This window comes from Bos indicus x Bos taurus, chromosome 4 (genome assembly GCF_003369695.1).
Source record: "Bos indicus x Bos taurus breed Angus x Brahman F1 hybrid chromosome 4, Bos_hybrid_MaternalHap_v2.0, whole genome shotgun sequence".
Taxonomy (NCBI): domain Eukaryota; kingdom Metazoa; phylum Chordata; class Mammalia; order Artiodactyla; family Bovidae; genus Bos; species Bos indicus x Bos taurus.
Window position 1 is genome coordinate 21,184,082 of NC_040079.1, and position 24,013 is coordinate 21,208,094.

Here is a 24,013-nt window from a genome sequence, read left to right on the forward strand (position 1 = left end):
ATTGGAAATATCTGTATTTTCATGTTACTACAGCATTGCTCACAATAGCCAAGGTATGGAAACAACCTACGTATTCATCAATGGATGAATGGAGATCCATATACATGTGTATGTAAATATATATAATACGCAATATTGTAATATATACATATGTACACAGTAATGTGGAATCCTATCAGCCTTTAAAAAGAAGGACACCTGAAACTAACACAACACTGTAAATCAACCATAGGCCAACAAAACTTATTTTTTTAAAAGAAGGAAATTCTGCCATTTGCAACAACATGAATGAATACGGACAGCATTGCGCTGAGATAAGCCAGACAGAGAAACACGAATACTGCATCCTATCACTTACATGTGGAATTTGAATAAAAAATTTAAACGAGAATACTGATTGCCAAGGGCTGGAGGCTAGGGGAAATGGGGAGAGGCTGGTAAAAGGCTATAAACTTATAGTGATAAGGTGAATAAAGTCTTAACGATCCAATGGATAACATAGTGACTACAGTTAATAATACATTGTTGTCAACTGAAATATGCTAAAAGAGTAGAACTTAAGTGTTCTCACTAGAAAAGGAAAGAAAGCTAAATATGATAGGTGATGAATATGTTAATTAACTATGGGACTTCTTTTACAATACAGAGATCTATAGATCATCATATAGTACACTTTAAATATATTATAAGCTTATTTGTCAATTAGACTTTAATAATTGACCTGGAGAAGGGCATGGCAATCCACTCCAGGATTCTTGCCTGGAGAATCTTGTGGATGTATAATAATCTTATCTGTCAGTCATACTTTAATAAAAGTGAAAAAAATCAATAGTACAACTTGAAAAAAGAAAATATCAGAGGGCACTGTACATAGCAAGAGTGAGCATTATTTTGTGAAACATTTGTTTCGAATAGATATATGGGTATATATATGTGGTGCCTGTGTACTTAGTCAGTTCAGTCGTGTCTGACTCTTTGCGACCCCATGGCATGCACCAGCCCAGGCTTCCCTGTCCTCCACCATCTCCCAGAATTTGCTTAAACTTGTGTCCATTGAGTCACTGACATACTGAGTCACAAAATAAATTTATTGTATTTAAGTTTATACTCAAGTATAACAGAAACCAGTATTCATTTCAGAGGGTCAGAAGGAAAGAGAAAACAGGGAAACGCAGCTAGCGCTGGTCAGGTGTCTGTCCGTTCTGACGGCAGCCCCCTGATGGACCGGGGGATGTGTGTCTGCTGGGAGGTGGGTGTGGGATGAGAACAGAGGAGCATTCCTGCAGTGGGCGGGAGGTCAAAAGACTAGATAATCTTGAAGCCAGAGCCTGTGCTTTGTTCTTTTTTATGTTCTTAGTGCCTAGTCCCAGCAGCACTAACTGGCACAGGAAACCCTCAATGAATATTTGTTGAATGAATACATGGAAATGAGTGAGGTTTACAGATTTTTAAAGGCTCCTCTTAAAAACTCAATTAGGCTTGGAAATGAATTCAGGCAGTCCTACATTTATGAAAAGCTTGTTTCCAAAACCTTAATTTGCAAATTGGTTTTTGGAACTTCAAACATTATTATACATGGCAGTTGGGATCTCGGGCCAGCCCACAACCACCTTTTAAAACCCAGGATATATCTGAAGCTAGTACTGAGAATTGAAACTGCATTTCTACAGGGGAAAAAGGCATCCTCACTGGTCCAGTTGGGAATGCCAGAGGCATGTTAGCCTCCAGATGGCAGAGGAACACCTCCCCAGCCCCCATTCCTCTGGCCTCAGCTAGCCTGGCCTCTGCAAAGCCATTTTGGGGGAACTGGGGAGGGGGGTGTGAGAATCAGTAGGAAGTCAGCGCTCATGTCAAGGATAGAAATAGGTTAGAGGTAAGAAGAGTGAAAGAGAAGTGAGCAATGCAAATTGCATCAACCAGGGGGGAAAGAAAGGCCTGTTGCCACCAGGCACCCAGTCAGTGCTCTTGTGGCCAGGTGGCTAGGAAGACACATGAAGAAAATCGAGACCATTTCCATAAAGATTTGGTACAGTCACCATTCCAGCAGAAATTCAGCAACATCGTTCACAGAGTGCCCAATACTGGCAAAGAGTAACTGCCCGTTTCTCTGCCATTCTTTCTTATTTTTTATCTACTAACAGAAAGTGGTAATTTTACCCTTAACCAGATAAGAGGTCCAGTGACGTCAACCATTTAAAGCCAAACTTTGAACTCCAAAGTGAACAAAAATGGCCGGTTTGGTATACAAATCAAAAGTCACAAAATGTACATGCCCTTTACTTGGTAAGAGAGGAGACGCCTGAATGTTCCTCTGCCCAGACTGTTGACTTTTTCCTTGAACACAGTTGTAACAAACGGGGTTTCCTGATAGTCTTGGCTACTGTGAGTAGTGAGTGGAACCACTAGACCTGGATACGCTTATTTCCCTGTCATGTTTTTAACTTAGTTTCTTCAGAAAACGGTGGCATGAACTAAAAAATTTCCTACGTTTCTTTGGTATCATGGTTTAAAAATTTATATACCCTTCTACGTTTGTTACAAAAGTGACAGAAGCATGGCTATCTACAGGAAACCCCATATCTTGACTCAAGAAGATTTCACCTGGCCTTTGGGAAAATGAGAAAGTAAGTGGTGAAAATATCAGATCGCAAGTGACAGAATCTCTCAATAATCGTACCAGGAACAAATTAAACAGCACCTTGAAAACTAGAAAGAACTGAAAAACCATTCACAACTGCCCCTGAGAATAACATGACCCTGGGTAGGTCTCGGCATTTAGGAATCTTAATGTACCTCATAAAAGAAATACTTCCAATCTTGCTCCGTAGGTGATGAAACTGAGATAAATTATCTGATGCAAATGCAAAGCAATTTAGAAATCGTTTCGTTGGGCATCTGTTTTGGCATTTAACTTAAAACTTCTTCCCAAGCAGAAGGTCCAGAAGCTCTGGTGTGTTCAAATGACTCCGATGAAAAGTGTAAACTTAGATGAACTGAGTTTGATTTATCCAATAATGGGAAAGTTAAAGAATATGTTTTGATCATTGATTGGCACCACGCTGGAAGCTGAAGGTCCAAAGAGTCAAAATAGTTCCTACCCTCAAGTGAATTACCATTTATTGCAAGAGGACAGGCATGCTCACCACTATCTTTAGTTTAAAGCTAATAATAGAAGGATGGACAACAAAGGTTAGTGGTGTGGAGACAAAAGAGGAGCGGAGGAAGCCCTGTGGAGAAAGGGAGCGTTTGACGAGGGCCCTGAAGGACAGGAATGGAGTCAGAAGCACATGAGATAGAGCCGCTCATCCCTACTGTACTCTCCAATCACACCCCGTCTCTCCATTGCCTCTACCTCCCACCACACTCCCTTGTCTTTTCCCTATCCCACCGCACCCTACCCACTCCAAAACTTCCTTGGAACCCTTCGTCTCCATAGAACACTTCAGAAGCCCCAATCTTGTTCAATTCCTCCATTTCGGAGGGGAAACTGAGGGAAACTGAGTGTTCTCCACATAAGATATAGGGTGAGCCAAGGAATGGAGGTGGCTTTTATGTAATGAATCTGGGGACCAGTGAGTAATCTGATTTGGCCAGAGCAGGGGGCAGTCAGAATGGGAAGGGATACAAAAGGCAGATTGTGGAGAACCTTGAATGCCACGTGGAGGACAGTGAGCTCTATCTTCAAGGGTGAGGGGTGGGAGGGCCGGAGGGGACACGGTCAGAAAGGGGACAGAGACTGAAGCTGGAACCAGATAGGAGGCAATTAGAACTGTCCAGGTGTGTGTGTGGGGGGGAGGGGGGCAGTAACTGCTGAAATTCAGGTAATGACAGATGAGTAGATAAGAGTGAGAGAGATATGGAGAAAGTAAACTGATAGAAGCAAGGGCATGATAAAGCGGGAAGAGTCAGGACCAGGAATTCACACTGACACACACACACACACACACACACACCGCCCCCCCCCCCCCCCCCCAGATTGGGCTCTTTGCCCTGCATTCCAGGCTCTGTTGTTGATCAGCTGTGAATACGGGGCCAGCCCTTTACCCCATGTGCCTCAGTTTCCTCATTGGAAATTGAGCCATTGAACACAATTGGAGGGTTTCTCAAATTCCACGGACACCTAGGATTCCAAGGAAGTTTTGGTGGAGTGGGTAGAGTGGGGTGGGGTAGAGAAGGATGGGGAGTGGGGGTGATGAGCAATGGGGACTACAGCGGTGAAGAGAAGCTCTAGATCCAAAACCACCCATTTGATCAGAACATCTCCTTTATGTAACAGAATTCCTCTTAACAGTAAATTTGCTAAAAAAAAAAAAAACCCAACCAGTCTGATAGCCATACAGATAAGCTCTGACACCCCTTTTCGCTCTCACACTTGAGTGATTACACGCAAAGAAACTGGTTATCCAAGAGATCTGCCAATGCAGTGGACGTGGGTCTCGTTTTTTAGGACCCTGTTGAGTTCCTGTTTATTTGATGAACTGTTACACAAATGCTGGAGCGACTGGAACAACAATTGTCATGCTGAATCGATGCCAAAACTTTCAAAAATGGGACAGATTTACTGAAAGGCCATCTGGTGTTCTTACTCTTGTGCGGTACCTTTTCCCAAGACCCAGAGAGTTTTCCAAACCTCATAAACGCCAGCGCGAAAAGGGCCCTTGCCTGCAAGTACAAAGACACTGGCTTCCCCGCTATTGACTGCTGTCTGGCTTTGGGTGAGAGGAGTTGCCCCTTGGGGTTCCAGTTTCTCAGTCTATAGGAAAGAGTTTCAGCAAACAGCCCTAGGGGCCCCTCTAGCTTGAACATTCTAAGATTCCAGGATCCTAAACTTTGGAGCCTGTTATCTGAACAATTCTCTGATCAATAGCATGTGCTCTGGGTCTTGTTCTGTCACAGTCAGATGGTCAGTGTATTAAGGGCTTTGGGCTGTTGACTCTAAGGATTGGGCAATGTGTGCTTTAGCCAAAGTCTCTGAGCCCTGCAGATGGATCATTCCGAGCAGAGGGCTCAGGTCTAAATTAACAGCAGATCTTTAGAAACCCGATGCTTTGTGGATCGGTATTTGGAATAAGAAAACTCAGTGCCTAGGTATCAACCCCCCGCAAATGGTCTACGAACCACCCCAAAAAATGGAACCGAGGAAAACCAATCAGAACCACCACCAAGTTGAGACCAAAAAAGTTCCATACGGGTCTGAAACTTACATACTCACTGCCTTCCTTTGCCTCCTGGCTTCTCCTCTCTCCTCCCACTCCCACAATTAAAAAGCATTTTAAAAACAGCAATTCCTTTATAAGAAAGAAGAAGAAACCCCCGAAGAGGTGAAGCGAGCACTCACTGGGAGAGCGCGGCCAGGCTGCGTCTTCCCTGAGATCCGGATCCCGCGAGCATGTCTGCAGCTGGAAGGGCGGCGGGCGGGCGCAGAGGTGCTGAGACCCTCCGGCGGTCAGGGCGTGGACCCGGCCCGCGGAAGTGCCATGTTATCTGGGCTGAAATGCAGTGTGCGGGATGCTCCCGGGTTCTCCCTTTGTGTTAACACTTTGGTCTGTCCCTGTGACGAAAGTCTGGGCTTGTCCTTTGCCAAATCTACTCCTCCCCACCCTTTCCCTCCGCACAGGATCATCAGAGAGCTGATTGTTATTTTTTACTGTAATCTCTCTAATAGAGGCTCATCATGTTTAGACGTAGGTTGTAAAGGGCCCAGATTGCTTCGTGATTTCCACAATGTTTATGACTGGACAGCGGGGCCCAGGATCCCCAGTAGCTTTCATGATGAAGACTTTATATGATCAATTACAAAGAATCCTTCTAAGGTAGAGAACTAGTTAAAGAAAAAGACACTGATTGATCCACGTGCCCAGGCTTTTGTAAAACAGTCGACCCTGGAATCACTCACATACACAGTCCAATGCTAAAGAAATCAACGGAAATCAGCCCACCAAAAAGTTCATCCGGGTGCAGTTCTCAGGCCCTCCTTCTGAGCTCTGTTCTCAATTAGAATTGGTGTAGGTGGCTTCCAAAGCAAACAATTCCCACTGAGAAATCAAATCTGAGAAACCTCTATTATCCCTTTTATTCAGGGGAAGATGCATGATATAAAAATGCATACAAAGGCAAAGGGAAGAGAGCCAGTGGATCAGAGATATGCTGTGTTATACAGGGCATTTGGTGAAGTGAAGGCAACAGCCTGAGGAAGGAACATGTTGCAACAGCGGGCCTGGTCTGCCCCCGTGGCACTTGGTGGGATGATCTCATCAGCCAGGCCAGGCAAGGGAGCCTGGTCAGCAAGAGCTTGGAAAGCAGCCAGATTCCAGCCCCTGTGGAGGGGGTGGTGTTGATTCTATCTGGAGATGACACTCCGTGTAGGCCTGAGTTGTGAATGTGTTTCTTCATCTCTAACAAGCAATGAACAGATTGCTGCTGGGGCACCAAGATACTGATGGGACTGGCTTTCTGTTAAATCAGTTGAACGACTCAGATCTCCACAATGTAAGGTTAAGATGATTCTTTTGGTATATAGCAGGAGAAACAGTCCCCTTCACACATTGATTCACATCCTTCACGTGATTTAAAAAAAATCTTTGCAATCTATGGCTTCACATTGCAAACATGGATGCAAAAGCACTGAGTATTTCAAAAATTCATCCCATGTCACGGGGAGGAACCAAAGCAGGTACTCTTGTGCTCAACTTAAAGAAGTTTAATTTAGTTAGATTAAATCCTCTCTTCACTTTCACTAACTAGAAAATGTTGGCTGTTTTTCTGCTTAAGTCCTATGCTTTTCTCAAAGTCATAGTTTATAGAGTAATAGAGTTTAATGAATTTTAAAGTTAATTATCTCCGTATACTATGAAGAATGGGCTTCCCTGGTGGCTGAGATAGTAAAGAATCTGCCTGCAATGCAGGAGACCTGGATTAGATCCCTGGGTAGGGAAGATCCTCTGGAGAAGGGAATGGTAACCCATTCCAGTATTCTTGCCTGGAGAATTCCATGGACACAGGAGACTGGCAGGCTGCAGTCCATGGAGTTGCAAAGACTCTGACACTACTGAGCGACTAAACACACACACATAATGAATATACACCTTTAAACATCCCTTTGATTATGTATGTTATCACTCAATGTATATAGACTACTTAAAGTGCACAAGACACTCATAAAATTAGAGATTACACAAGAGGCTTTAATAAAATACTGACTTGGTTTGAGTTTATTGCTCCAAAGCTGTGATAGATACATGCATTGAGGCATTTTGCCATTCCTTTTTCTATCATATTTTTCCCATTTAATTTTTTTCCTCTAAAATTCAGTGATTTGCTGTGGCAGGCAGAATAATGTTTCTCCCAAAGACATCCAATGTCCTAATGCCCAGAACTTGTGAATATGTTACCTTACACGGCAGAAGGGATTTTCCAGATGTGATTAAGTTAAAGGCATTGAGGTGGAGAGATTATCCTGGATTATCCAGATGTGCTCACTCTTAGTCACAAAATGTCTACAATGAGATAAGCCTCTCCTGCTGAGGTCACGAGGAGATATGGCTATAGTGGCCAGAGAGATGACCTTGCTGGCACTGAAGATAGAAGCATGGGGCCAGGAATCCAGGAATGTGGCGGCTTCTAGAAACTGGAAAGGCAGGGAAATGGATTTGCCCCTAGAGCCTCCAGAAAGGAATGCAGCCCTGTCTATCTATACCTTGAGGTTAGCCTGGAGAGAACTGTGTTGGACTCTGTACCTCTAGAACAATAGATAGTAAGTTTGTGCTGTTTTAAGCCACCACGATTGTGGTTCTTTGTTACAGCAGTGATAGAAAACCAATGCATTTGCTTATGGGACTCAACTGACCTTGGGAATACATTTCACCTCCTGATTTCCTGTTTCCCACTCCCACTCCAATTTTGAGGTGGCACTTATAATTTTGGCATCATCAGAATAAATTCATAAAATCGACTAGCCTGGAAAAAATTCAGTGGTTCTTCCAGGCCAGACTTTTTTTCTCCACATACACACACACACACACACACACACACACACATGCACACACACATAGAAAAGAGCAAGAATTTAGTAATTTTCCACTAACATGCTGACATTCATGCACTGAAAATACGCTAATGGCCAGCTATATAAAAGATATCCACCGAGTTATTTCCCTAGTTGTACAGATAGAAAGAGAGAAATCATGCACTCTTGTAGCTGGCCCCTTGTAATTAATGGAATGTGTTTGGGAAGTAGCTGTCTGTCTTCAGTTTGTAAAACTAATGGATGTCGTAACTCCTGCTACCTAATAGGGTACTAACATGACAAGAGCAAAGAGAGGAATGAATCTGGGGCTCGGTCAGACTCCAGTATGGAAGAGGGAGAGCACAGAGGACAATGAGAGGGAGACTGGATGCATTTGAGAGGCAGGAAGATGAGAGACTCACAAGACGAGAGCGGGGTTGGAGTAGGCAGCTGCTTCCAGGTAGCCCTCTGAGGTCCAGCCGCCAGGGCTGGAGAGGCAAAGTGAGAGGAATCAGAAAGAACATACCAGAAGCAATTTGTGAACAGCGTCTGTTTCTGCAGAGACCAGCAAGCACATGTGCTTTCACTGTGTAGCACAGATACAGGTACTCAGGGTCCAACTGCCAGAACTGGTGTCTCTGAGAGCCAAAGTAATGATCCTTCATTGGTACTATGAACAGCTGGGCCAGTCATCCTTCAGCAAGAGAGTAGGCCTCATACATGTGACATTTCTGGCCTCTTTTACTAGTGGAAATGAAAATCTGGGTCACTCTTGAATTACTAATCAGTTCAGTTCAATCACTCAGTTGTGTCCAACTCTTTGTCACCCCATGGACTGCAGCACGCCAGGCTTCCCTGTCCTTCACCAACTCCCAGAGCTTGCTCAAACTCATGTCCATCAAGTCGGTGATGCCATCCAACCATCACATCCTCTGTTGTCCCCTTCTCCTCAGGCCTTCAATCTTTTCCAGCATCAAGGAAATTACTGATAGCACCCTCCATTTCTAGATAGTTTGTTTCATTTTTCATTAAAGAGATTCTGGGCTGGGAAGGTTTTAAGGAGGTCAGTGCTATAGAAAGAAATAAGCTCCCACCACAGGGTGGTCCTCTATTAATAAAATATGATTAAAAATAACTTTACTTCATGGAGGTAGGAGCTCCATGATCTGTTCCAGATTTTATGGTCTGCAATGGTTGTTTAAGAACAGCTTCTACCTTGGAGCAATTCCCTAGGGAAAAGAGAGGTATGTGGGAAGTGCCCTGTGTACTACCCTAAGGCACCCAAGACAGACAGACACATACACACCTCCTACAGAAACACAACTTAAGGATATCTAAACACATGAGAGGCAACCATTCAAGTAATTTAAAGAGGATGTTTTAAAAAGTTCTTGAAGAAAGTTTTTCTTGTAAAGAAATTCAGACACTACACTCTTAGAATGAGGCAAAAGATCTTGCCTAGACAGCCGCTAACCAGGAACAGGAGCGAAGGGGTTAACTACATCTTTCCTCCTTTCCTGTGGCCTCTCAGAGTCTTTCTTCCACAGCTGAGGCATCACCCTCCTCCCCATTCCCCTCCCTGAATGGTACTGAACATGTTTCACTTAAATGATATTGCTTTGTTTTTTCCTGGGACTACTGCTTTTTTAACAGATTTTCCTGAGAAACCTTCTTGTGAAATGCTTCTCCCTTTTCCATCTCCTTTTGCAGAAATTACAGACTACTCTTCCTTCTTTCTTCTGCTCTCTACCATCCAGTATTTTCCTTGTCTCTCCTTCCATATCATGTCTTAGCTAAAGTCTGTAGTTCCCACTGTGGAATGTGTGTTGGGCTGGGCAGGGGAGGGGGTAGAGGGCTGTATGGACTGTTCTAGAAAGTCATCATTTTCCCCTCCTCATAGTCTTTCAGTGCAGCACCCTGTCCATCACAAGAATGTTTACGGCCTTTGCTGAGACAATTCTCTGAACTATTCTCTGGTCTCACTCCAGGCCTGTTAACACAGCTTGGGCTGCTACATTCTCTTGTCTACCTCATAATGGTGGCCATATAGTTTCCATTCCAGCACCTTCCCCCTACCTAACACTATTTGGATATTTATTACAAGCAAGTCATAGAGTTAAGAGCCATGAGGCCTCCAAAGATAAGAAGGGCAGTCCCAAAGGGAGATAAGATATGCATTCTAAAATATTAATGCAAGATGGAGAGTGAACGGTATTCTGAAAGTGGCACAGCTGAAGTCCTCTACTTCTAAGGTGACATCCCATGGTCAAGGTCCCAGTGTTTAATCACTCTTAAACGCTCAATTTATTCGGTGATTGAACTAGACTTCCTGTGCCTGAAATAGAAATCCACTTATCTCTGTTAGGGCCACAGGTATTAAGTCATCCTTCAGTCTCGTCTTTTCTAGGCTAGATGCCAATGCCTATTTTCCATCCTTTTAATATCAGCCTGAAATTTAACAACTCTTCAAATGGGAAACCAAAATTGGACATAATAAAGGCTTGACCAAGGCTGAATGTGGCTGGCTGAAGTCCCAGCACTGCCTGCCACATTCCTGTTAACACATCCTAACATTGTTTTCACGTTGATAATAGCATCTCTTATAGAGATCATTCATTAATTTTTGTGCTAAATCCAGGGTGGCTTTTTTTTTTCTCCAGATTTGTTGTTTAGTCAATCTATCTCCTACATTTATATGTTAAGCTATTTTTGTTGTTATTAATTACCCTCATACGAAGTCCTTCATACTATTTCCAGAGGCTCATTTTTCAGTTCTTTCAGGTTACTTTTTATAGTATTTTTCTTGCCCTCCTGCTTGAAACACAAAATATGATTTCAAGAAAGGAGGACATGCTCTTTCAGAGAGCATATATACACCTACATTTCAATGTCTGGGAATTCTAATGATCTATTTGAAGCAGCATAGAGTTCAAGGCCCTGGACTGCACTCCGAGTATATTTACATATTTCTACCTCCCATTATTAGGCTGTGAGCTCCTTGAGGTCATACCCCATCCTCTCACCCCAGTTAGCACAATGTCTGGCATAGAGCAGCCCTTCTGTAATATGTGCTGCATAAGTAAATTAGGGCACACAGCTTCATAAAGAGCAAATAATGGCCTTGACCAAGTTAATTTGTTTTTTTCTGTCATTGAGTTGAAATGAGAGGATAATTGATGTGTCTGGTGGCCCAGCCTCAGAGCCAGTTATGCCCACCACTGGAACTGAGATGCATCTGGGCAGGTGTGACTGTGTGGTGAAGGGGGTCTAGGGAGCTGATCCATATGGAGGTTTGGCGCATTGTCTGCTATCCCATGCCTTGGAATTGGCCCCTGAGCTAAGACCTATTGCCATACCTGTTTGTGCCCTGAGGACCAAGGTGGGCTTCAGGGAAGCGGAAAGTGTTTTCTGAGTCTAAAAGGGAAACCACTCACCAAAACCACAAGATGTTTGCTGAGTCTAGGCTGAGTTTTGGGAGCCTGGTGACAAAGAGGGGCAGAGGAAAGGCCCCTCCCCCCCAACACACACACTTCTATAACCACAGCCGTTCTGGAATTCTGGAAGAGTGAAGGAAACGCAGGACCACTTTGGAAACTTGAAAGTTTGTAGTAAGGGCGTGAGACAGCATCTTTGACGTGGAAATGGAGGGTCTCAAGTAAGCCCCAGGGCAGTGGTGGAGGATGGGGGCAGGGCCTCACTGTGGCAGGGAATCAGCGGCAGGAGCCACAGAAGGTTGCAAATGGTGGGTGAATGCACCATTTGTTAGGTTTTTTGAATCAGACTTCTAGAAACAGAAGGACTCTTTTTCTTAAAAAAAGTTATTGGTGGAGTTAGTCTTGCATCAGCAGGGATCATTAAGAATTATACCACTAGTAATGTCATTTTGTTGACATCCATAGGCAGATCTGATTGAGGATATATGGGTGCCGGTTATAAGGTTTCTGTACGTTTCTAAAATTACATTTTATTCTAAATCTTAGACAAACTACAAGGAGTAAGAAACTATAATAAACATCTGTGTGCTCACCATTCAGCTAAAGAAAGAAGACTTTCAGAGTCACTCAGTGCGCCATGGGTTCTCCCAGGATGACCTTCTCCCTTTCTCCCTTTCAGGAGGTAGTGTTCCTCCTCAGTCTGTCTAATCTGCTTTCTTGAGATCTAATCCTGTGAACTATTCTTCCCCTCTTCTCCTCCCGGCTGGCCCAGTGGGCTCACCATCAATGCCACCCTAGTATGTATTTGGTTCTAGAATAAAACAGGATGGGTGCACGGGAGTGAGACATCATTTCAGTCTGCCTTGATGCTTCTGTATTTTCACGGTGAAATGTAGGTCCTCTGCTCAAGACCCCACCATTCAGTTAAAAGGAGGGCATTCTCTCCTTCTCAAGGCCAAACATTGAACCCCAGCATTACCTTACTAATTCGTCCCCTTAGGAAATCATGACCTCCAGCTGTACCCATCGGCAATCTAGCACATGAACATCCTTGGTGCAATGTACCCTAACATGGATCATAAAGGAGACTTTGGTTCAGTGAAAAGATTATTGGCATTTGCCACCGTTTTCCCAATATCTCCTGAAGTGTTCTGCCTTTACCCAATGAGGCTATTCTTTCTCCTTTTCCCTAAAATGGCCTTTTAAATTTCCAGTGATTCTTTAAGAACCAGTGTCTGGCTCCACCTCTATAAAGTCTTCCTAGTTTTGACTTTATTTCTTCGTAATCTATCATCTTAGGAGGAGCTATGAGAAAGTTCGAGCCCACTCTTGCTTGCATGTGAGAAATAGTTGTGTTATGTGTGACTCAGCCCTTCCAGCTAACTTGCTGTGAGGTTCCATTTCTGTTTAAATTCTTTTGTAGCAATTATTTAGGTCTAGTCTCTAAGCTCTTTTTAAAATCTGAGGGCTCTAGCTAGCTGCACTACTTTCTTTTCCTGGAAAGAAAAGTTACTATCTTAAAAAGATTGTGCCTCCAACTCCCCTCCACCCTCCAGCTTGAAACACATTTTTAAAACAGTAAGACAGTGCTTGGAAATAGTAGGGTTCTAACATTAGTTTCTTGAATGAATGGTTGCTAGTGCACATTTATAAACCCCTGGTTCTGGTCTCAGAAAATAATAATATATACCTTATATAATTCTAGGGAAGAAGTGTGTACATGAAAGATATGGTCTCTGCCTGTAGGAAACTGGATTTGGCCCTTGGTGATAACTTTAGAATATAGATTTCTTGCATATAGACACAATTAAACTGTGAAGGAAATTAAGAAACTATCATGGGGACTCAGAATATAATTCTGGTGCAGGGAAAAAGTCACATCTTCAAAGGAAGCATGGTAGTTCATAAGCCACGGAATTCACAGTGTGTATCACTCTTGCTCAAATATCTAAAGATTTCCACACCATAAATTGATTTTCGAATGTCCACTTTATGCATCTGGATATAAAATTTACACATGGCTTTCAGAACTGGAATCAAATCCAGATTTTTTTCCAGAGATACAATGTAAGGTCTGAAAAAAACTTGATTTCTTTATTAGGTGGTCAGACCTGGATTAAAATATCTATTTGTTCCTATTGCTAGAGAAATAACCCATTGTGTGTTTTGGATACTTTGGAGGTAGTGTTTACTATTTATATTACATAAATGACACTTTTTAAGGTACTGTCCTATTTTGCGATTAACAGATCACATGAATTAGTATTATAGAAATATCTATTTCTATAGATAGAAATCGATGAATGGATACGAGAGTCTTATTTACTCACTGTTCACGTGTTTATACCTCTTCTCACCTGTTTTCTGGCAGGGATGTTTCCTAACACCTCTTTGACATCTGATACAGCCTAAAATAGTGTCAGACATATGGCAGATGCTGAAATAATTCTCATCATTTGCTCTCTGGGTTAAAGGGGGACAGCGATGGACTAGAGATGCTGCATGAAGAAGGCCAGATAGTACCAGGTCCTACCAGATACTCCCACGGAGTGGTCTTTTTCAGAGTGTTTCTCATGGTACAAGTTCTAGACGCTCTGCTGCCCCAGCCACTGAATCTTGAGAGTTCTCAGGATGGACAGATCTCAAAGAGACTGACTGGCTCACAGACTCACGAGAAACTGATGTGTGCATCAGAATGCCCAGTTAAGGCCAGTTAATTAAGATAGAATGGATGATCTCCTTCTTCAGTGCCTGGGGAGCTCCTATTTCCCAACCAGGATGCCCCCAGTTCCCACGCCAGAGTGTCAGGAAGTCTCATTCACCAGAGACTGATTTATGACATGGAGTCAGAACAAAGGGAAGGGAGAGCACCATAAAGAAGATTTCAGCCAAACTAAGGGGAGATGTGGGGAAATATCTCCTTCAGTGGAGAAAATATCTATCACATCACAAGAATGAACAAACCCTGAGAGTCAAGGTCTATCTCATCTGGATATTCCTAGATACCCAGTGCCAACCCTGGACCTGGCACCCATGCAGACCTCTTCTACTAACCCATTCTTTTTCCAGACTTACTGATACCATCAGGAATGTGGACTGAATGTTTGTGTCTCCTAAAATTCATATGTTGAAATCCTAACCCTGGATGTGATGGTACTAGGGGATGGGGCCTTTGGGGGATAATTAGGTCATGAAGGTGGTATCCTCATGAGTGGGATTAGTCTATTAGAATAGACATGAGAAGCCTTGCTTTTTGTCTCTCTCTTCTGTATAAAGATGCAACAAGGAAACAACCAACTGCAAATCAGGAAGAGGGCTCTCATCAGACATCAGATCTGCCAGTAGCTTGATCTTAGACTTCCCAGCTTCCAGCACTACACGAAATAAATTCTATTTAAGCCACCCAGTCTCTGGCATTCTGCTACAGTAGTCCAGACTGACTAATAGAGTAGATTGCAGTTAGATTCCATTTGCTTACATCTGGGAGACCTAATGTAATTTGACACGTGTTGAATGTATTAGAAATGTTCTTTTGTATAATTTTTGAGTGTCTTTATGATATACCTTGAGACAAGAGGTTATAAGTAGACTAGGAGGAAGCTCTTCAGCTTTAGGACACTATATTACTTTGAAGTTATTGAGCAATGAAATAAAAATATTATTAAGACCAAGGCAAGAAAAACAAATAGAGCTCCATTTTGTTCATTAGTTTACAGAACAGGACAGGGAAGGGGTTTTGGTGAAAACATTTAATTTAAAAAATCATATTCATTTTTCTTATTTAGAAGTCAAAAGCCATCTGGAAAGCTTTTTAAGACCTCATGAAGACAACAAAGAAAATAAAGTGGATGATACTTATATAAAAAGTAGCATTCAGTCAAGTCAAATCTGAAAGCCAGTAACCTGAAATATGCATTCAGTTTTCTAAACTATGTTTCAAAGTAGAGAAGGCTGATGTAATCTGAGATTCCCATAGGTATTTTAGAATTCAGTGTCTTTCTAGGATAACTTCAAATTATCTTTCCTTTTGACTCTTTTTCAGTGAATCTAAGAATTAAAAATTAAATTAAAAATTAAAAGATACAATTCTGAGACTATTCTATAATGCTTCCAAGCCTATCTGTTCTGGGTGTTCCAGTTCATTAACCTCATTTTAATTATAAATTTTAGGGTAACAAATCAACCAAAGGTTATACTTTTATAATTAAGAAACCTAGTGCCTACTGTGTTGTATCATAGCCAATGTTTACTAAATTAATCTGAATCTTAGAGTTTTGATTAATAACTATTTATAAATAGTTTACTTATAAATAAACATTTATTTATAAATGCTTCTCTTCTTTCTTCCAAACAATACTTTTGGAGGTGTATAAACTATTAATAAAAACAAAAAGTTTTCCATTTCACTGAAAATAAAGTTAACTGTCCATATCTTGGTTAAAAAGTCTTGGGTTTTCTAACATCTTTCTCTATTCTTTTTTTCCCCCTTGGTAAAACATCCCAATGCTAGAAAACAGTGCACTATTTAGAGTCTAAACTTTAGACCCAACTTGTGTGTTAAACACTCTCTATTTCAGAAAGAGTGTTAGTAAATACTCATCTGAGGTTGACCCTAACTCTCATCTACTTCTGCCCATCCTCCTGGGATTAGCTGAAGAAGTTTACTCCTCTAGACCACAAACTTGGTCTTTCATTAGAGAAATTTTTGATTATATAGTTTATTCACTGTTGGACTCTTTGGAGCTTGGTATGAACCCTGTAATTCAATGATTATCTGGTCTCACAATGCACATGTTAATTGCAAATAACACTTAAGAGTTTGAGTATTAGAGCAAATAGGCCAGCTAAAGGGAATCTGCTGCTGCTGCTGCTGCTGCTAAGTCCCTTCAGTTGTGTCCGACTCTTTGCAACTCGGACTGTAGCCCGCCAGGCTCCTTTGTCCATGGGATTCTCCAGGCAAGAATATTGGAACGGGTTGCCATTTTCCCCTTCTAGGGGATCTTCTGATGTAGGGATTGAACCCAGGTCTCCTGCATTGTAGGCAGATTTTTTTACTGCTGAGCCACCAGGGAAGCTCAAAGGGAATCTACTCTTACCATATTAATATCATTTGCCTTCATGAGGCAACTAAATAAACATAATGGTCAAAAATTACATGGAACAGAAGTCCACTATCCTTAATAATCAGAGAAATACAAGAGGTAAGTTTCTTCATATCTCTAGAGACAAAAACAGGAAGTCAGAATTCCAGTGGTTTGTCAGGAGAGTGATGGAACCTCCAGCACTGTATGGATGGTGCTGGTACTCAGGGAATACCCCAGAGGCCACCAATGTTTCTGAGTCCCCCCGAAAGTTTATTTTTTTTTAAACACCATTAAGAAAAAAAAGTCTTTATTGAATTTATTAAATATTACTTCTGTTTTATGCTTTGGGTTTGTTTGTTTTTTCATTTTTTTTTTTTGGCCTCACGCACGTGGGATCATATCTCTCTGACTAGGAATTGAACCCACACCCCTTGCTTTGGAAGGTGAAGTCTTAACTACTGGACCACCAGGGAAGTCCCTAAATAGCTTATTGAAGTAAGCAAAGTTCTGCCTTGGTACACAGATATAAATTGAAGTAGCTGTTTTTTCATTCATTTCTTCAGCATTGAGTATGAGTCTTTGGGGAAATAAAAGTAAGATGTAGTTTTGGATTTGGAGTTGCTTTCAGTTTGGTGGGGGAAACAGACATGTGAACAAATAAGAAATAAAATGGGTGATAATAATTACTGTACCAGAAAAGTGCTACGGGAAACCCAAGGTGGGAAATCAATCACTTTGACTGGGGACTCTTCCAGAGGATGACTGTTGAGATGGGGCTTCAAGGTAAGAGTTCACCACTGATAAGAGTTTCAGAAGGAAAGGACAGTGGTGTGGAGCAGCACAAAATCCCTCTAAGCCTGAGGGCTTTTGCTCACTTAGATGCAAAATCAGACAGGTAAGTGACCTAACAGCAGGATTTAATTCTGAATGGGATAAAGTCATCATTTTAAAATCTTTTGAATTTTCTCTTCAATTCACCACTAGGAAAGGGAAGATAAAAATGGTATCTTTTAATCTGCATTTGAGGTCTTAAGGCCTCTCCAGGGGTGACAGGCTCTGGGGAGAGTGGGAGGTAACATTTTACAGCGTTTTCTTTGAGTCAGATTTTTGAAAGACTTGAATGCCCGAGGGCCAGTTAGACAGCATAACACAGCAGAATGTGAAGTGTGAACATTCTTCTGGAACACATTATATGACCAGAAGGTCTGAAACACAGTATATGACCAGAAGGAAACTTGCCACAACACATAGAGTTAAATGGAAGTGAATTTGACTTAAACGAATCATACAGGTATCTCTACCTGATAAGCGTTTGTCATGTGCAGCCCCTGACACTTTTGATGGTATTTGTCTATATGTCTTTTCATTTTCTCCGCTACCCTGAGAAGTGTTAATTCTATTTTACTATTGAGGAAGCCCAGATCTGCTCAACCTTTATACAGGGTCCTTTTTCTTTAATCATTGATCTAACAGGTACTTTCTTTCATGGAGTTAGAGGCAGTTGGAGGGGTCAGGCGCAGCACAATGCAGAGAGAAGAGCACCGGAACTAAAGTAAATAACAGAGTTTCCAGACTTAACACTGCCACTGACTGTGTGCTCTTGGATGTGGTGCTTTGCAAGTCTGAGTTCAATGATTTGAATTTCTAAACTCTTTCCTGAGCATGCAGGGAAGAGAGTCTTAATTTCTGATCACACAACCCAACACGATGCCAGGATGTTTCCTAGCAGTAATTCTGGCTTCAGTCACCATTCTTACCGAAAACTAACTCCTTTCTGAAGGGCACGTCTCCCTAGTTCACACTACCATCGCTCTGATAAATGTTTCAATGAGATACAACTTATATTCACGTGCCTCTGGTATAAGGCACTTAGAAATGAAAGGATTAGGAATTTCCATCCTGCCTCAGCCTTGAGTTTTATAAAAGCTTCATCCTGTTCAGTTCATAAACCATCCATAGCAATGATACTCCCTGGGCAGCCAGGATATACTCTGAGGGTGCTGGCTCAGAAAACATACATATATTAGGAATGTTTTGCTTTCATGGTTAGTTAGGTGGGAAGAGTTAAAGGCTTTTGAAAGGGGAGTATCAGCAAGGAAGGGCATCAGATATCAACTCCTTGTATATCACAACTTTTGTCCAAGTCCCCTTAAATAGTAATTTCTCATCCTCTTCATCAAGGAAGGAGAAATGGCCAGGGAATATTAGATCTCCAAAATGGGCCCCTACTAAAAAAAAATTAGATTTACACAACAGTTTTGATTAGAGAAACAGAAGGACTCGTCAAGGAGAGAGTGGGCAGAGGCATATAGCTACTGTGGCTACCAATAGTGCCTTGGGAAAGATGCAGTGTAATTATAACTGCTGAGGCGCCTTGTCTTGGAATCTGCACGACAACCCATCATCTCATCATGTGTGTCTGTTTGTTCACTTCCTGCTCAGTAGTTTTCCATATTAGGCTCCTGATTTCTCCAGAAAGTCCTGCCAACAGTGCAAAACTTTCTGTGGGAATGAAAAATGGATTGACTACTATTATACTGAATGGACACAGCAGAGTTACTACCTCCAAAGATAAAGTATTGTTTCAACGGCCTAGTTGCTGGGCCCAGCTCTGGAAGTTATCTAGTTTTCATTTGGAGAGCCCCTCATTGTGCAGAATTCCCATGGGCAGTAAGACCCAGACCACTTAAGAAACTAAAAAGCACATATTGAGCAATCTTCTGGAATCTACCAGTTGGATCCCTAAATAGTATAAGAAGATGGAAGCCAATGAATATGTGACATGGAATAGAACATGTCACTCACAGTGGAAAATATGAACATCAGAAGAATTTCCTATTCTAAACAGTGTGCAGTTTAAAATACACTCTCTGGAGACTCTCCTGAATGTACAGGCTTATGGCTGCTATTTATAGAGGCTGATGTGTATTTTACCAAGATTTTTATTCCAACAAAGGAACTGTATGTGATGTAGGGGGTTATTAAAATGGAAAATACACCCTCACATTTTAATTTATTTAGTTGGTAATAATCTCAGATGTAACATCAAATCTCACTAATCTAGAGTAACTGAAAGGACTCCTGCATTGCAGGCAGATTTTTTACCATCTCACCCACCAGGGAAGCCCAAATGAAAGGAAGGCCCATACAAATTATGTAATATTTTGAAAGAAATTCTGTTTTGAAAATATGTTCAAGAATGTCTGGTGACTTCAACCAGACTAAAAAAATTAGAAAATTGTTTAAAATTTGCATACATAAAAATGAATTATAATTAGCAAATTAAGTCTTTAAATGAGGGTGAATTCTTCCAAAATTCTTTAAAAAGTTGTGTTCTCAAGTGCTTAATAACTAAGCCATGGAATGCAGCTTGCATATTTAACATATTAATCAAATCCTTTATTTACAAATAGTTCAAATTTATACTTTTCAACAGTCTCATAAAGATTTTAAAATGGAAGAATCTGAATATTAATGAAGATTTATGAGACTGAAAGCTGATTTTCCGACTCCTGATGAACATTACCTATTTTATAGCAAACTCATGAAAAGAACTGGTTTTGCTCATAAGGTATGCACATTATTCTTCTTTAACTTCATTCACAGATGGATGAGAATCCATTTATATAGCCACTGTTCATTCCAACATGCTCATGTTTCACATCCAGTGGTATGTTCTTGTAACAATGTTAAGAACTTTTGGGCTAATAAAGGTCAAGAATTTCCCTAGAAGACTTCAAAGCAACTGAGATAGATTCTCCTTGAATAAGAATTTGGAATAGTCTGTAATCATTCCTGTCCACTATTCCCACCTGGTCAAATGATGGCTGCAATGCAGATCTCTTATGCTTGGCTGGTCAGTCAGAAAACCAGTGAGCAGAATAGATGTATTCAGCATACATATTTGATAGCCTTCATTACACTTTATTTGATTTTGATGAGCATTCTTTGCTTGTAGAGAATTCTTTGTTTGTAATACTTCTCCAAAGTTCCCAGCTATAGACACAGAAGGACTTCTTTGGTCCTCTATGTTTAGAAAGGCAAATTTGTTGCCCTCTCAGAGAATAGAGGGCTTCTCAAGAACACCTTCACTTGAGTCTGGAAAGAATCTTTGGAAAACTTTGGATCACAGGGTCCTAGTAAAACTATCACCTAAGTTCATATTATCTTATTTAGAATTTTATTTTTCAAGGTTCTAGTTACCTCTGTGGGTGGGGCGGTGGTGGCAAGGGAGTGGGTTGGAGAGGGAGTTTCAGTGGTACTAGAAATGTTCTAGGTCTTAAGATGAATAAGTTTATAGTGTATGCATTACAATGATTTATAACCTCTGTATTGTTGTCGTCTAGTTGCCCAGTTGTGTCTGACTCTTTTGCAACCTCATGGATGGGGATTTCCCAGGCAAGAATACTGGAGTGGGTTGCCGTTTCCTTTCTCCAGGGGATCTTCCAAACCCAGGGATCAAACTTTGTCTCCTGCACGCTCCTGAGCCACCGGGGAAGCTCTATAATCTCTGTACACATTACATAATATTATTTCGTATGTATTGGCTTTTCATAACTAAAATGAATAAAATCACTAATTTAGAATAAAGTGATTAAAAGTTATTTTGTAAAAATTAGGCACATAACTTCTTTATTTTATTAGTACAGTTTTATGTTGAGAGTCTTTAAATTACTTCTTTAGCTGTATTGAAACCACAATTACGTAATATGAAAAAAAGACCATGATTCAACTAGGCAGGAAAAAAAACCTATTTAGAATATGTGATTAACTAATACATAAATTATCAAGATAAAAAATTCTTGATATGTTAGATACCAGACTACCCTATATTTTTATCTTGGTTTCAAACTAGTATGGAAGAAAAAAAGACTTTAAAATAAGGAGGTAGATTTTCTTTTCAGCATGGAGACTTCATATCCATAACTCTCCCATCACTTTCAAAGTGACTGCTAGAACAGATTTGAAATAGAGTAGATTGGAAACCAGATTGTCTGAAGACATAGGGTCTGTGCACATGCTCAGTAATTCAGAAACCCCAGAATGTAGCTGGAGAGGGGTTGAGTTTCTTGGGAGATGACTTTAGAGAGGGCTTTCCCAATAGCTCCTTCCTTACTCTGTCTTCTAGCCAGCTGAAAACTAGCACCGACAACATTTACCATGCACTAATCATGGGGCTTCCCTGGTGGCTCAGATGGTAAAGAATCTGCCCGCAATGCAGGAGACCCAGGTTTGATCTCTGGGTCTGGAAGATTCCCAAGAGTATGCGTGCCTGGAGAATTCCATGGACAGAGGAGCCCGGTGGCTATAGTGCATGGGGTTGCAAAGAGTAGGACATGACTGAGCAACTAACACTGTCACTTTTCCTTTTCAATCATATCATGTATTCATGCCATATATAGCATATATATTCTACTATCTATCCATTTGTCTATCATCAGTCATCTATCTACCTAGTGCTTTGTAATCTATATGAAACCCCACGAGGAGGAACTGTTATGAGGCCATTTTTCTGATGAGAAAATGGGCTCAGAGAGACTAAGTAGAATCATCTTTCCTAACCCAGCCAGGACTCGCACCCAAGTCTGCATGATTCTGCTTTCTGGGAGACATCCTCATGTCTGAGTCCCACTCAAAGCTGCCCATTCTCCCAAAAGATTGTCATGATAAAGGTGAAACGTGAGATCCTCTTTAATCATATCAGTTCTTACCCCTCTCATTTTTAGAGAGAAAAATCCTTTGATGAGTTTGAATTGCTCAAATAAAACTGGTAAGGAAGGAGAAATCCTACATAATAACTTAGTATCATAATTAAGCTTGGTATAAAGAAATCTTGCCAAGACAACATATGTCAAATAAAATGCTTCCAGAATTGATGGCAACGGGGTTCTCTTTGGAAAATCACCACAGTTTTCTTTTCCTTCTTGACTAAGATGGCAAAGTTCGATTCCTAGTTGCTAACAATTAACTTTTCATTGTGCCTATCTACTTATCTTTCTTTGCTTTTCATTTTACTCACTGTGAAGTAATCTTACAGTCTTTTATTTTGTAATATTATCCAAAAGCTGTTTTTAAATTTAAAAAACATCTTACACTCTAGTATACACTATTTTCCCCAAAGCATGCTCTATTTTCCTAATCAATAGCCATGGCATCTTTATACACACTTCCATTATTCAGGAGCCTGCACTGTGCCAGCAGGCTCTGCCCCAGCTTAGCTGGGTGATCTTGAGGAGGTCCACATCCCTTGAGATAAGTTTCTTCTTATGTAAAATGAACTTTTAAAATTCATTAGATCAGGGATTCTTGGCCCCATGTTGAAGGGCCCCACGAGGTCTGTGGATGGAGGACCATGACGCCATTGAAAGTAAGTGCCAAGGTTTGTGGGTGCATATATAAATTTTTCTTGGAGGAGTCTCTATATCTTTCATCAGAGACTCAAAGTAGTGTGTGGTCCAAAAAAGAAAAAGTAATATTCCGCTGAAGCAGATTATCTATAAAGTTAGTGACAGCCATAGATTTCATGAGTGACGATGTGACTAAGTCCCATCCTAATGGTAAACACAATCTTATTGAGAAAAATCCAAAGAAAAGTCAAGAGGATTTATGCTAACAACCTACTTTGGCTAGGAGGGAGAAAATTTGATCTTCTCTGTTTCTATTTTTCTGTGAAATGGGAATAACATGGGAGATTTTTTTTTGGAGGGCAAAGAAAACAATGACTTTGTCTACACATGTAAGTAATTTACCTGAATAAGCATAAAGGGTAGTTCAATCAAGCCCAATGACCTCATTTTCTCTGTTGCCACATAACTTCTTTGAATGATTCCCCTCTGTATCTTAGGGAGTTATTTTGGCATTGTAGAGATGATGGATCTTCAACCAAGACAGCCAGTTGAAACAGGAAAAATTCTATTGATCAATTTATTACAGTGAGAAGGTTTTGAGATTTAGGGCAGGCAGAACCAGACTGTGGTCCACAGCTATAAGAATTTGGACATATAACTTAATCTTTCAGACATGCAGTTTCCTCAGCTATAAAATAGGGATAATAATATCCAGGTCTGCTGTAAGCTGAATGGGTCCCCCCACTAGATTCATATGTGAAACCTAATCCCCAGTGTGATGGTATTTAGAGCTGGGGACTTTGAGAGGTGATTAGGTCATGAAGGTGGAACCCTCATGAATGGGGTAAGTGCCCTTTTTAAACAAGACCTCAGAGAGTTCCCTCACTCCTTCTGCCAGGAGAGGACACAGTAAGAAGTCAGCTGTCTGTGAGCCAGGAAGCAGACCCTCACCACACAGTGATTCTGCTGTTGCCTTTATCTTGGACATTTTAGCTTCAGGAACCACGAGAAATAAAGTTCAATTGTTTATAAACCACTCAATCTATGGTATTCTGTTATAACAGAGTGAACAAACTAAGATAATGTCATACAGTTGTTTTGATAATTAAATGATATAAGGTGTATAGGGGCTTTCCCGGTGGC

The 24,013-nt window shown here is 41.1% G+C and overlaps 1 protein-coding gene across 11 annotated transcripts in view; it reads right to left on the reverse strand.

Annotated features, from left to right (window-relative positions):
- Positions 1-24,013, reverse strand: part of CALD1 (caldesmon 1) — a 231,484-nt gene that overhangs the window by 73,506 nt on the left and 133,965 nt on the right. Inside the window, exon 1 of one of the 11 annotated variants that reach the window (XM_027538950.1) lies at positions 5,339-5,581. The exons of 9 other annotated variants lie outside the window; for them this stretch is intronic. In XM_027538950.1, the coding sequence (XP_027394751.1) occupies positions 5,339-5,391 (53 nt within the window). In that variant the 5' untranslated portion in view covers positions 5,392-5,581. Of the gene's footprint in view, positions 1-5,338; positions 5,582-24,013 lie in introns of those variants that run through there. One more of the 11 variants, XM_027538949.1, reaches the window with a different exon arrangement.